The sequence below is a fragment of the Neoarius graeffei genome, chromosome 4 (assembly GCF_027579695.1).
Source record: "Neoarius graeffei isolate fNeoGra1 chromosome 4, fNeoGra1.pri, whole genome shotgun sequence".
NCBI classification, from domain to species: Eukaryota; Metazoa; Chordata; class Actinopteri; order Siluriformes; family Ariidae; genus Neoarius; species Neoarius graeffei.
The window spans coordinates 72,067,170-72,081,525 of NC_083572.1; the positions used below are offsets into that span (position 1 = coordinate 72,067,170).

The window sequence follows — 14,356 nt, forward strand, 5'->3', positions numbered from 1 at the left end:
GAAAAGTTGGCTGTATATGTATTGTTAAGGAAATAACCACACTGTTGTATGTGTTTATTAGACTCCAAAACTTTACAGTAGAAGTCTCTAAACAAGAACAAAATCATAAAACATAAAAATTACAAAACACCCATACACTCGCTGTTGACTTTAATAGGAACACCTGTACACCTGCTCATGCATCCATTATCCAGGCTGAGGCTATCATTGGCTCAGACTGACTGAAACTGGACAGTTAAAGACTGGAAAAAGAATCAGTGATATTTTTTCTAATCTTTAATTGTCCCATTTGGGTGAGCTTGTGCCCATGATAGCCTCAGATTCCTGTTCTTGGCTGACAGGAGTGGAACACAATATGGTCTTCTGGTGTTGTAGTCCATCCAACTCAAGGTTCGATGTTTTGTGCATGCTGAGATGCTTTTCTGCTCACCACGGTTGTAAAGAGTGATTATTTCAATTACTATTTCCGTCCTTGCAGCTCAAACCAATCTGGCCATTTTCCTCTGACCTCTCAAAGCAACAAGGCATTTCCACCCACAGAACTGTAGCTCACTCAATGTTTATTGTTTTTTGCACCATTTTGTATAAACTTTAGCCACTGCTGTGTGTGAAAAGCCCAGGAGATTAGCAGTTTCTGAAATACTCAAACCAGTCCATCTGGGACCAATATCCATGCCACAGTTAGTCACTTTTTCTTCATTATGATGTTTGATGTGAGCATTAACTGAGGTTCTTGACCTGTATCCGCATGATTTTTGAATTGTGGTGCTGCCACATGATTGGCTGATTATATAACTGCATAAATGAACAGGTGTACAGGTGTTCCTAATAAAGTGGACAGTGAGTGTAGATCCTACCTATCAAATGTGTACATAATGGAGAAAGTGTACATAAGAAACATGCTATATAACTAATAAATATATATGATGCATAATCACAAATAATTAAGTAAACCTTAAGTAAATTATCCTGTCCTTACCTAATTGTGTTATGAAAGCTCTTCTGGATGAATTTCATAGACATAAAGCAAGGAATTTGTCAATTGACTATTAAAAAATTATTTGTTTTAATTTAAAATGAGTCCCTTAAAATTTTAAGTTCATTGAAACTCATATAATAAGTTAGCATAATGAGGCAGTCAAGTTGCACTATGTTAGCATTGTTAGGGTTTTGCTGGGATTCGAACCTGGTTCGTTGGTGTGATGATCCAGCAAACCCCCACTAGGCCACCAGGGGAATGACTCAAATGCAGAGGCGTGAGGCGGAAGTAGAAAAAGTAACAAAAGGTTTATTTACACTATGTACACTATATACAATCCAGGGCAAAACAAAAAAAACAAAAACAAAGAGTATAATTCAAAAAGAAAAAGGCAAAAATGCAAAAGCTCAGAAGATCCACGAAACACAGTACAAAGGAAACTGGAGATAAACATAACAGCACAAAGACTCCGTGACAAGAGGACTGAACTCAGGGGTATAAATACACAAACTAATTAAGGACACAGGTGAAGATAATTAGGACTAACAGGCAATTAACAAAAAAAAACACAAAACACAGGAACAGTGGCGGCCTCTAGAGGCCAAAATAAATATGACACGAAAAGGAAATAACAGCGGCCTCTAGAGGCCAAAACAGTCCAAGTCCTAACAGGACCCCCCCCCTCTAGGAGCGTCTCCTGACGTTCCCAGGGCGATCCGGATGGGCCGAATGGAAGTCCCGACACAGTTCTTTATCCAGGACATCCCGAGCAGGAACCCAGCAGCGCTCCTCAGGACCATAGCCCTCCCAGTCCACCAGATATTGCAACCCGCCGCGGACCCGGCGGGAGTCAAGCAGGCGATGCACAGTGAACACAGTCTGCCCCTGGAAGATGCGGGGGGGTGGGGGGTTCCTAGGGGCAGGGGCATACGTAGACGTCAGTACAGGCCGCAACAGGGAAACATGGAAAGTGGAGTTGATCCTCAGAGTCCGGGGCAACTGAAGCCGGTAGGAGACAGGGTTCACCCTGCGCACCACCTTGAAGGGGCCAATGTAGCGAGGAGCAAGCTTGCGGTTCTCCATCCGCAGCGGAAGGTCCTTAGTGGACAGCCAAACCCGCTGCCCAGGGCGGAAAGTGTGTGCAGGTCTTCTGTGGCGGTTGGCCTGAGTCTGGTTGGTTCTGGAGGTCTGTATGAGGGTCTTCCTGACCTTGCTCCAGGTCTTGCGACACCGTCTCACATATTGGTTGACCGAGGGCACCCCCGCGTCCTCCTCCTGGTCCGGGAACAGAGGTGGCTGGAACCCGAATTGGCACTGGAATGGTGACAGCTTGGTGGCCGATGACTGCAGGGTGTTGTGGGCGTACTCTGCCCATGGCAGCCAGGTGCTCCACGATGTCGGGTTTTCCATAGCCAGGCCTCGCAGGGTGGTTTCCAGGTCCTGGTTGAGCCTCTCCGTCTGACCATTGGACTGTGGGTGAAACCCAGAGGAGAGGCTGGCAGTGGCTCCGATGACCTTGCAGAACCCGTGCCACACTCGGGAGGAGAACTGGGGCCCTCGGTCTGAGACGATGTCCTGTGGAAGACCAAAGACTCGGAAGACATGATTAAATATAAGTTTCGCTGTTTCAAGAGCAGAGGGGAGTTTGCACAGAGGTATGAAGCGGCAGGCCTTGGAGAATCTGTCAACAATGACCAAAATGACCATGTTACCTTGTGACTCAGGGAGACCCGTGATGAAGTCGACTGCCACGTGGGACCAGGGATGCCGGGGAATGGTCAGAGGATGCAGGAGACCCTGGGGACGCTGTCGTGGGTTCTTGGTTCTGGTGCAAACCTCACAGGACAGGACAAATGACCTTACTTCCTGCTCCATGTTAGGCCACCAGAAGCGTCTTTTCAGGAAGTCCAGGGTCCTCCGAGCTCCCGGGTGGGCGGTGAGAGGGGAAGAGTGACCCCACTGGAGAACCTTGGCCCGGGCTTGATGTGGGACGTACAAGAGGCCCGGTGGCCCCGTCCCAGGACCGGGGTCCTGGCGTTGGGCTCGTCGAACAGCCTCCTCAATACCCCAGCGGACAGGGGCCACAATCCGGGACACCGGGATAATAGGCCCGACTTCATTCTCCCTGTTAGTGGCAGAGAACAGCCTGGACAGTGCGTCAGGTTTGGTGTTCTTGGAGCCGGGACGGTACGAGAGGGTGAAGTCAAACCGACTGAAAAACAGGGCCCACCTAGCCTGTCGAGGGTTCAGTCTCTTGGCTTGCTGGAGGTACTCCAGGTTCTTGTGGTCAGTCCAAACCAGGAATGGATGTTGCGCTCCCTCCAGCCAGTGCCTCCACTCCTCAAGGGCCAGTTTGACCGCTAGCAGTTCTCGATCCCCCACATCGTACCGGGACTCAGCAGGACTCAGGCGGTGGGAGAAGTAAGCGCAGGGGTGCAGCTTTCCTTCCGAACGTTGAGAGAGTACCGCGCCGACACCACTGTCCGAGGCGTCCACCTCCACGATGAATGGTTGGGAGGTGTCCGGGAGGACCAGAATGGGTGCCGTGCAGAAGCGGGCCTTGAGGTCTTTGAACGCCTTTTCTGCCTGAGGAGACCAGCCATAAGATCCACCTGTCCCTTTGGTGAGGTCTGACATGGGTGCTGCCACAGAACTGAAGTTCCTGATGAACTTGCGGTAGAAGTTAGCGAATCCTAAGAACCGCTGAACCTCCTTAACGGACTTGGGAGTAGGCCAGTCCCGGACGGCCAGGGTCTTGGCAGGGTCCATTTGGAGTTGGCCTGTCCGTACAATAAATCCCAGAAAGGAGACCTCGGGAACATGAAATTCGCATTTCTGGGCCTTGGCGAACAGATTGTTCTGTAGCAGCCTCTGGAGAACCTGGCGGACATGGTGGCGGTGCTCCTGCACGGTCTTGGAAAAGATAAGGATGTCATCGAGGTAGACAAAGACGTACAGGTTAATCATGTCCCTTAAGACGTCGTTGATTAGGGCCTGAAAAACAGCTGGTGCGTTGGTGAGTCCAAAGGGCATCACCTGGTATTCGTAGTGCCCAGACGGGGTGTTAAAGGCAGTCTTCCACTCGTCTCCCTGTCGGATACGGATGAGGTGGTATGCGTTCCGTAGGTCCAACTTGGTGAAGACGGTGGCGCCTTGGAGCAGGTCGAAAGCAGTGGACATCAGCGGAAGGGGATATCGGTTGCGCACAGTGATCTTGTTCAGGCCCCTGTAGTCAATACATGGTCGAAGCCCCCCATCCTTCTTGCCGACAAAGAAGAAGCCGGCACCAGCAGGTGAGGTGGAGGGTCGAATGAACCCAGAGACCAGGGCGTCTTTGAGGTATTCCTCCATAGCCTTGCGTTCTGGCTGAGAGAGGGAAAACAGTCTGCCACGAGGAGGGGTAGTCCCAGGGAGCAAGTCGATGGCACAGTCGTAGGCCCGGTGCGGAGGAAGAACGGCGGCCCTGCTCTTGCTGAATACCTCCTTGAGATCCCAGTACTCTGTGGGAACTTGAGATAACTCGGTGAGATCAGGGGGCTCGGCAGGAGACACAGGAGAGCTAGAGAGCAGACAAGAGGCATGGCATGCAGGGCCCCATTCCACAACCTGGCTTGTTACCCAGTCTATGCGAGGGTTGTGGCGAGTAAGCCAAGGAAGGCCTAGAATAACTGGGAACTCAGGTGAAGGAATCAGGTGCAGGGATATTTCTTCCTTGTGACCTTGAGACTGGAGGAAAACTGGAGAAGTAACTTGGGTGACTCTTCCATCACCTAATGCTTGGCCATCGAGGGCAGACACAGACAGTGGGACTTCAAGAGGTGCAGTCGGAATATTGATGCTTTGGGCGAAGTGAATATCCATAAAGTTCCCAGCCGCCCCTGAGTCTATCAAAGCTTGACAAGAGTGGACAGACTCACCCCAGGAGATGGAGACCGGGATGTAGATTCCTTGGCCAGGGAGTCCGGGAGAGAGGGTAGGCCCCGTCACAACCCTCCCTCAGCTGGACGGGGCAGTCCTTTTCCCAAGAGTTCGGGACATGATGCTCGGAAGTGACCGGGCTTGCCACAGTAGATGCAGCACTTGTCCCTCCTTCTGCGCTCCCTCTCAGATGCGGAGAGGCGAGTACGACCCACTTGCATGGGTTCTGGACAGTCACTGAAGGAGGTAGACGGTCTCCAGGTAGAGGTAGGGAGGCTGGGGGGGCTCAAGGCTTGGTGGCATTCTCTCATCCTGTTGTCCAGATGAATAGCATGTGAGATGAGGGTTTCGAGGTCACTTGGGCATCCAATAGAGGCCAGACCGTCCTTGATGGGGTCAGACAGACCATGGTGGAAGGCTGACACCAGGGCAGTCTCGTTCCATCCACTTACTGCTGCGAGTGTTCGGAACGAGATGGCGTAATCTGCGACGCTTCCTCCTTGCCGGATGGACATGAGCTTTCGGGCTGCGTCGGTACTGATGTCTGCCTGATCGAAGACCCGAAGCATCTCTTCAGAAAACAGCTGGAAATCAAAGCACTCAGGTCCCTGTCTTTGCCAGATAGCAGTAGCCCAGGCTCGCGCCTTACCAGCTAATAAGGTGATCACAAAGGCAATCTTGCGGCGATCCATAGTGTAGGTGGTAGGCTGAAGCTCAAAGGTGAGTTGACACTGGGTAAGGAACTCTCGGCACTCACTGTGCTTGCCGTCATACCTCTGTGGTGCAGGAAGGCTGGGTTCGCGAGGTGAAGAAGGCAGCATGGCAGGAGGCACTGGAGCAGGAGTGGGAGCTGGATCAGGAGCAGGAACTGGATCAGGAGCAGGAGATGCAGGCAGAGATGTCAGCTGTGCCAGGGTTTTCCCAATTTGCTGAAGCAGTTCCTCGTGGCGAGCAAGGGCCTCACGTTGGCTGGTGAGCGTACATCCATGAGCGTCCATGGTCGCTCCGAAGCGTGTCAAAGCTGCCATAATTCCCTGAAGGTTGGCCGGGTAGACAGTTGAAGCAGCCTCTGCTGAGTCGGTCATGACGGAGTCTTTCTGTTAGGGTTTTGCTGGGATTCGAACCTGGTTCGTTGGTGTGATGATCCAGCAAACCCCCACTAGGCCACCAGGGGAATGACTCAAATGCAGAGGCGTGAGGCGGAAGTAGAAAAAGTAACAAAAGGTTTATTTACACTATGTACACTATATACAATCCAGGGCAAAACAAAAAAAACAAAAACAAAGAGTATAATTCAAAAAGAAAAAGGCAAAAATGCAAAATCTCAGAAGATCCACGAAACACAGTACAAAGGAAACTGGAGATAAACATAACAGCACAAAGACTCCGTGACAAGAGGACTGAACTCAGGGGTATAAATACACAAACTAATTAAGGACACAGGTGAAGATAATTAGGACTAACAGGCAATTAACAAAAAAAAACACAAAACACAGGAACAGTGGCGGCCTCTAGAGGCCAAAATAAATATGACACGAAAAGGAAATAACAGCGGCCTCTAGAGGCCAAAACAGTCCAAGTCCTAACAAGCATACTATGAGTTTCAATTAACTGAAATTTTTTTAAAGGCAATCGGGCTACTCACTTTTTAAACTAAGTCTATTAGAGACACAGACTAACTAAACTGTCATCTACAATGTGCAAATGTGTAAAACAATAATGTTTAAAAGTAATTAAAATGATGAGACTGCATTTGATTATTATTAGAAAGCGAAAGAATTGTTACAATGGTTGGGGATCGAACCCCTCGAGTGCCATCCTGAAACCCGGTCAGGTGTAATATATGTTTGGCCACTGCGACTTTGTGGCCGTCAGAGAGACCCCACACACACACACATCTGTGCATGATATCATCTTCTTACAGGCATTTAGCAGACGCTGTTATCCAGAGCAACGTACAACATACGTTAGGGGTAGTTAGGGGTTAGGTGCCTTGCTCAACGGCACTTCAGCCATTCCTACTGGTCTAGGGTATCGAACCGGCGACCTTTTGGGTCCAAAGCTGCTTCTCGAGAATCCAGTGGGTTGATTTCGTGTTGCTCAGCTCAGTAACTGGCGCCATCTTGTGTTAAGATCATCTCATCATCCTGTCTGGAGCCTATCCCAGCTGACTACGGGCGAAAGGTCAATTTAGAGTCACCAGTTAACCTAACCTGGACTGTGGGGGAAACCGGAGCACCTGGAGGAAACCCACGCGGACACGGGGAGAACATGCAAACTCCGCACAGAAAGGCCCTCACCGGCCACGGGGCTCGAACCCGGACCTTCTTGCCGTGAGGCGACAGCGTTAACCACTACACCACCGTGCCGCCCCTGTTAAGATCCTTATGGTTAATATTCATTTTTGTTCCTGAATTTCAATTCCTATATTTCCTCCATATAAACCTAGACTTGTATAACTAAATGCGTTTGTTAACAACAGTTCTTTTCTGTGATGCTTTGGGAAGACTGTAATTTCTGAAACTATAAGCTTTCACTCCAGAAGGAATAGGTCTATATTATTTAAGCCCATTCGGGTTTTTTTTTGCCTCTCCCTGCACTTTATATTATTTTGTTATCTTTATTTTTTTATGTAATTTTAACTGTACAAAAATAAATTAAATAAATAAAAATAAAAATTATCACTAGTTTCACCTGTTGTGTGATTAAAATTTGCTCAGAAGTGAGGCAATACCATGAATATAATATAATATAATATAGGGCGGGGCGGCACGGCACGGTGGTGTAGTGGTTAGCGCTGTCACCTCACAGCAAGAAGGTCTGGGTTCGAGCCCCGTGGCCGGCAAGGGCCTTTCTGTGTGGAGTTTGCATGTTCTCCCCGTGTCCGCGTGGGTTTCCTCCGGGTGCTCCGGTTTCCCCCACAGTCCAAAGACATGCAGGTTAGGTTAACTGGTGACTCTAAATTGACCGTAGGTGTGAATGTGAGTGTGAATGGTTGTCTGTGTCTATGTGTAAAACCTGCAATGACCTGGTGACTTGTCCAGGGTGTACCCCGCCTCTCGCCCATAGTCAGCTGGGATAGACTCAAGCTTGCCTGCGACCCTGTAGGACAGGATAAGCGGCTACAGATAATGGATGGATGGATAATAGGGCTGGGCGGTGGTGTAGTGGTTAGCACTGTCGCCTCACAGCAAGAAGGTCCTGGGTTTGAGCCCAGCACCCTGCGAGAGCCTTTCTGTGTGGAGTTTGCATGTTCTCCCCATGTCTCTCCGGGTGCTCCGGTTTCCCCCACAGTCCAAAGACATGGTGGCTCTAAATTAACTGTAGGTGTGAATGTGAGTGTGAATGGTTGTTTGTCTCTGTGTCAGCCCTGTAATGACCTGGCGACTTGTCCAGGGTGTACCCATAGTCTCACCCATAGTCAGCTGGGATAGCCTCCAGCTTGCCTGCGACCCTGTAGAACAGGATAAAACGGCTAGAGATAATGAGATGAGATGAGATGAGATACAATCTGGGTGGCACGATGGTGTAGTGGTTCGAGAAGAAGGTTCTGGGTTCGAGCCCAGCGGCCGATAGGGGCCATTCTGTGTGGAGTTTGCATGTTCTCCCCGTGTCTGCGTGGGCTTGCTTCCTTCCGGTACTCTAAATTGACCGTAGGTGTGAATTGTTTGTCTCTGATGTGGCGACTTGTCCAGGGTGTACCCCGCCTCTCGCCCACAGTCAGCTGGGATAGGCTCCAGCTTGCCTGCGACCCTGTAGAACAGGATAAAGCGGCTACAGATAATGGATTGATGGATGGACTGACAACAGCGTGCTGTTTAGTGTCGTAGAGAGTCTTTTCCGTTATGATTAGGAGGAGTCGGACCAGATCCACCGCATGGACTGAACGGATGAGCTCCTTGATTGGTGGGATTTAATAGGTTTGGTATCCGCCCCAGAAACGTGCGCGACTGCGCGTGCACGTAACCGGTGTTGTCACGGGAACTCCAGAGGAAGCGAGAGACGGAAGGGAAGCGTGCAAGAACTACGACACAAATACAAATAGGATAATAACTTAAAGCTTTCTTTCTTCTATTTGACACGAGAAAGACAAGTGCATTGCAGCTGGACATCATTCCAGTACTCTAATAGTTACTTCAGAGCCTGGGAAAGGGCTGCTCATAAAGAGGAGAGAAGACAGGAAGTAACAGGTTTGGACATTGCAGATATCTCCAGCAGTTAACGTGTGTATTTGTTCTGTAAAGGTACTCCAGTTATAATGTGCATTGGTGGTTACAGAAAGTCATAGTTCATGGGTCATACCAAGACAGGTTTTTGGTCTAACTGTGTGAGAGAGGGACAGAATCAGAACCAGAATCATTTTTATTGGCCAGGTATATTCACTCACTCTCTCTCACACACACACACAAGGAATTTGGTTCTGGCAGTTAGTGTTTCTCTGGTGATACAGAAGAAAAGTGTGAATATTTGTATATGTGAGTTATGTATATGTAATATAAGAGCAACTGTGTATATATAACGAACAATATGGAGACCATGTTGATCTTACCATCTTTATATTTACAGATAAGGGCTGTTTACACAGCAGTAATCTTTAGAACATTAACTAAAGTCCACTGGAAGTGTTGGTGTAGCATTAAATCAGGCTTGTCCTTGATCTGTCCTCCATGCAGTATGGGATCCCGGAAGAAGGTTCTTCTAAAAGTTATCATACTTGGGGATTCTGGGTAAGTGTGTGACATTTGGATAGATGTTCTTGTCACAAAGTGAGTTTTTGTAATTTTCCTGATTATCAAAAACAAAATTACATTTCCTTAACTTTGAGTCTGGTGCAAGAAAAGAGACTCATATAAAACTGAAAAATGTTGGAACTTCCAGTTTCTTCTTTCAGTTCTCTTTTTCTCTCTCTTGCTGCAGTGTTGGAAAGACATCTTTAATGAACCAGTATGTTAACAGGAAATTCAGTAATCAGTACAAAGCTACAATAGGAGCTGACTTTCTTACGAAGGAGGTGATGGTTGAGGACAGACTTGTTACTTTGCAGGTATTTTGTTAGAAATTCACTTTCATTTGATTGACACTAAATTTGTAAGTAAAACATTTTCATGACAAAGAATATTATTGCCTAATATGAGTAGATATAGCATGTGCTCATATTTCCTTAGTCTCTTGATGACCATATGAGCTGTGAGAGATTTCAGTTTAATTTCAGATAATCACTTTCATTGTATTTAATGATTATAATATTGGATATATGGCAAAAACAGTTTCCTGATTCTAACAAGTGCCACTTCCTTGAGTACTAGGCATGTAATATTGCAAGCTAGAGATCTGATACCTTTTGTCACTAAATGGCCAAGGGCCATTTGACTGATACTGCAATCCATAAAACACTGACTCTGGACTGTTTAAAAAACAAAAAACTAATAAATTTTGAAGACGTAATGCTGTGAACTAGTTTCAGGTCAAGTATAAGATAATATTTTGCTTCCAAAAATAGTCAGAGAGATCACAACATTCGAATGTTTGTGAATATTCTGAAGTCTGTAGCCAAAACATGTGAACTCTTTCCACGTGGTCATGTGACCAGAAGCCAACTACATAAATGCACACTATGGCCAAAAGTATGTGGGCACCAGACCATCACACTTTGTATAAGGTTCTTTCCCGAACTGTTGCCACAAGTTGGAAGCACACAATTGTATAGAATGTCTTTGTAGGTTGTAACATTTAAGATTAATCTGTTCCATGAAGATACTCCTGTGCACAAAGTGAGGTCCATTAACACATGGATTCCCAGAGCTGGGGTGGAAGAACTCAAGTGGTCTGCCCAGAGCCCTGACCTTGACCCCACTGAACACCTTTGGGATCAACTGGAATGCAAGCTGCATGCCAGACCTCCTTGCTCAAGATCAGTCCCTGACCTTACTCATGCTCTTGTGACTGAATGGGCAGAAATCCCCACAGCCACGTTCCAAAATCTAGCAGAAAGCCATTAGAACTGAGGCTATTATAACAGCATAGGGGGATTAGATCTGGAATGGGATGTTCAACAAGCACAGAAGGGTGTGGTGGTCAGGTGTCCAAATACTTTGACCATACAGTGTATATAATCATGTGACATAAAAATGAATTACTACATTACTCGTTCAAAGCACAAAATGGAACCTGTTCATATTTCTTCTATCAGATTGTATACGTATGTAGCAGAAATTCTGCTGGAACCAATATGTGGTTTTTTTATGTTTGTTTCTGTCAGATATGGGACACGGCTGGACAGGAAAGGTTTCAGTCTCTGGGGGTGGCATTTTATCGGGGTGCTGACTGCTGTGTGCTGGTGTTCGATGTTACTGCTCAGACCACATTTAAGACTCTGGACTCCTGGAGAGATGAGTTTTTGATTCAGGCTGGTCCTCGTGACCCAGACAACTTCCCTTTCCTGGTCCTAGGCAACAAGATTGATCTAGAAAACAGGCAGGCAAGTAGCACACAGGGCCAATGGGAAGAGTTTGTGATATTAAAAAGGTCTTTGTGAAAATATGAGGTTTTTGTGAAAACCACAAAGAGCTCCCTTGTCTACACAGGGACCAAAGACCAAGGTTTTCAAAATAATTCACTGTACACCTAGCATAATGTGCCCTAATGAGCATAAAAATACAAAAGTCTTCTTTACCACACAACACTCAACATTGCATTATGCCATCTCATTATGAAATAATAGGTTTAAATGTAAGCAAAATGTAATGTATGGAAAGAAATGTGTAGTGTAGCTGTATCTGACAGCGATATTATTGTCATCAGGAGTATTGTTGGTTGATTGAGTAATTGCTATTCTAATATGCATGTCTTTCAGGTAACAACAAAGCGAGCACAGGCATGGTGTCAGAGTAAAAACAACATCCCGTACTTTGAGACCAGTGCAAAAGAGGCCATCAATGTTGAACAGGCATTTCAAACCATTGCAGGAAATGCTCTAAAACAGGTTAGTAGGATGTCATTTTATTATATTCCACTGCTCACTGACTTATTTGTCCAGATACATTTACCTATGCATGTAACTATCTCTCTCCCTCCTTTTAGGAAACAGAAGTTGAGCTTTATAATGAATTTCCAGACCATGTTCAGTTGGACAAGAACACCGACTCCAGCTCATCAGCACAAAGCTGCAGCTGCTAACGCTTGTGTGTGTGTGTATATATAGACACTAACAAGCTCGGTTAAACAAAAACAGATTTGCACGCTCTACTTTTGCTCTTTTTGACTTTTACTTCAGTAAACACCGACCCCCACACTCACATAGTATATGTATGTATGTATATACAGTATATGCCAAAATGATTGAAGTTTTAAATTTAAAGGAGATACGCAGAACCTTTTATTTTTAAATACATTTCTGAGTGGATAGTATCTCCGTCCTTGACTCTTGTATGCTGCATAAATGGGAATTAAAAAATATATATTTTTGAGAGTTAAAATCGACCGCAAAGTTGGCATTTGATCTGCCCCGCTGAGCCAGCCAGCCCTGAGTGCGTGACGTCACAGCGGTAACCGGTTTTAAGGCCAAGGCCTTTGACAGCTATAGACCAAAGTCATATAAATAAAAATTTATGGTGAAAGTAAGAAATGGCATTACCAACTTGCTCAACTAAGACTGATTTGACTTCACTGATTGTGGGTTGACTCTCATTAAAACAGGAGAGGTGTTATAACTTATGCAACATACATGTACATGCATGCATTTTCACTGATAAAACATAAAAGGCTAATTAAATAATCCGATGAACTGAGACAATCACATTCTGAAGCAAATTAAATAATCTTATACTGGTAACTTAAACATGCAATACAATTTACATGTATTAATCTAAATGCAGGTAAATAATGAGTGTTGTTGTTTTGTATCCAAATGAGAGTTGGAGCTTACCCATCTGTGTTCTCGCTTCTTGAAGGCCAACCTTGTGGCCAATTGTTTTGAAACAATCTCATTTTCAGTTGTTCGTTCAGTTCTCCATTCATTCGCTTCTTCCACGTAAGCATGAGATGTTGCTGCTGAGGCAAGTATATCCAGCAGAGAAATCAGATGGCTGCTCCACTCATTCTCCATATTGAGTACTTCGCTGTTACTGCTCGGCTCAGGCAATTACTAAAACATGGGACGTCACTGGTTTTAGCAACAACCGCGGGGAGGTCTCTGCCCGAGCGATAATATGTCGCGTCACGTTCCATCCCGGGTTTTACCAACAACCCTCAGCTCACACTCTGGGAGAACTGGTGCAACTGAACTTACTTTCCTTTTCTTGTAGTTTTCTTTTCCTTTAATTGTTGGTACTGCACCCTCTTTCAGTACGGGCTTATAGCCAACGCTCCTCAACAGATCAGAGGTCTCGTACGAGTCTTCAGTAAAATGTCCAGAGCAGAGACCACTTCGTAGGCACCCAATGTGCCCGTGAACAACTCGCAAAATGCGTCTAAATCTTTGCAGTTTGAACATTCTTGGGCTATGAATGCAACATAAATCCACCTTCTGTCATGTTGCTGCACCCGCCAGCAACATGTCTATGTGGCATGGCGATAAATTAGCTCAAAATGGAGGATCGGAGTTGCAGTCAACTCTGTGTTTTAGTATAGCGGAAATGGCGATGAGACCGATAGCCTTCCTGCTGTGACGTCACAGATTAAGGTTATTCACTCAGACCGCTACCTATATGAATCATTTTTATTGTAAAAATTACTATATTAGATTTATTGTTAATGCTTAAAACTGTTCCTATGCCATTCTGGAGGTTTCAGGGCATTTATAAACAAAAAGTGAGGCCATGGTTCTGCGTATCTCCTTTAAGGAATATTTTAAATAAATGCAAACAAATCATTCTAGAGAAACGTTTCCTTTATTCTCAGTCCTCTGGAAGTCTGATATTAACTGTAATCATGTCCTGTTTGCCTTGGAACACAGAGATATCAGGGTTGCACACAGACAAAATTCCTTTGACAGCCAATGAACATTTTAATATTAGAGATAGATGGTTCTTTCACAATTCAAGTAATTTATATTAAAAAGTGGGGGTGGAGTGCATGGTGGCACAGCATTTCCGTTTCACAGTCCCAAGCTTGATCCTGAGCTTGGCTTACTTTGTGTGCAGTTTCGCATGTCCTCCATTTAAGATTCAAAGCTTCATTTGTCACGTGCATTTGTAGCCAGTAAAATGTGCAGTGAAACAAGAAGTGAAAACGCCGAAGACAGCGTAACAGAATACTAAAGACTATACAAACAATATACATACAGTTGATTTTATGTAAGGTATAAGGTAAGGGGTGAATGGACGATAATGTACACAAACAAAACAGGTAGATATGTATGTATGGATATACCTATGTAATTATGTACATACACTAAAGTGTCCAGTGCATGTGCAAATATGCCATATGTGACGTATGAGCTATGTACTGGTGATGCGTGCA

At 45.9% G+C, this 14,356-nt stretch overlaps 1 protein-coding gene across 2 annotated transcripts; it reads left to right on the forward strand.

The window, feature by feature from the left end:
* Positions 1–8,860: 8,860 nt before the first annotated feature.
* LOC132885217 (ras-related protein rab7-like) lies at positions 8,861–13,767 on the forward strand. Of its 2 annotated transcripts, none has more exons than XM_060919633.1 (6): positions 8,861–9,120; positions 9,571–9,624; positions 9,815–9,941; positions 11,157–11,375; positions 11,751–11,879; positions 11,978–13,767. In XM_060919633.1, the coding sequence occupies exons 2-6, from the start codon at positions 9,572–9,574 to the stop codon at positions 12,071–12,073; spliced, it is 624 nt and encodes a 207-aa protein (XP_060775616.1). In that variant the 5' UTR covers positions 8,861–9,120; position 9,571; the 3' UTR covers positions 12,074–13,767. The 2 variants fall into 2 exon arrangements, with proteins under 2 accessions (XP_060775616.1, XP_060775615.1); XM_060919632.1 differs by having other exon boundaries at positions 8,861–9,087.
* The last annotated feature ends 589 nt before the right edge of the window (positions 13,768–14,356 follow it).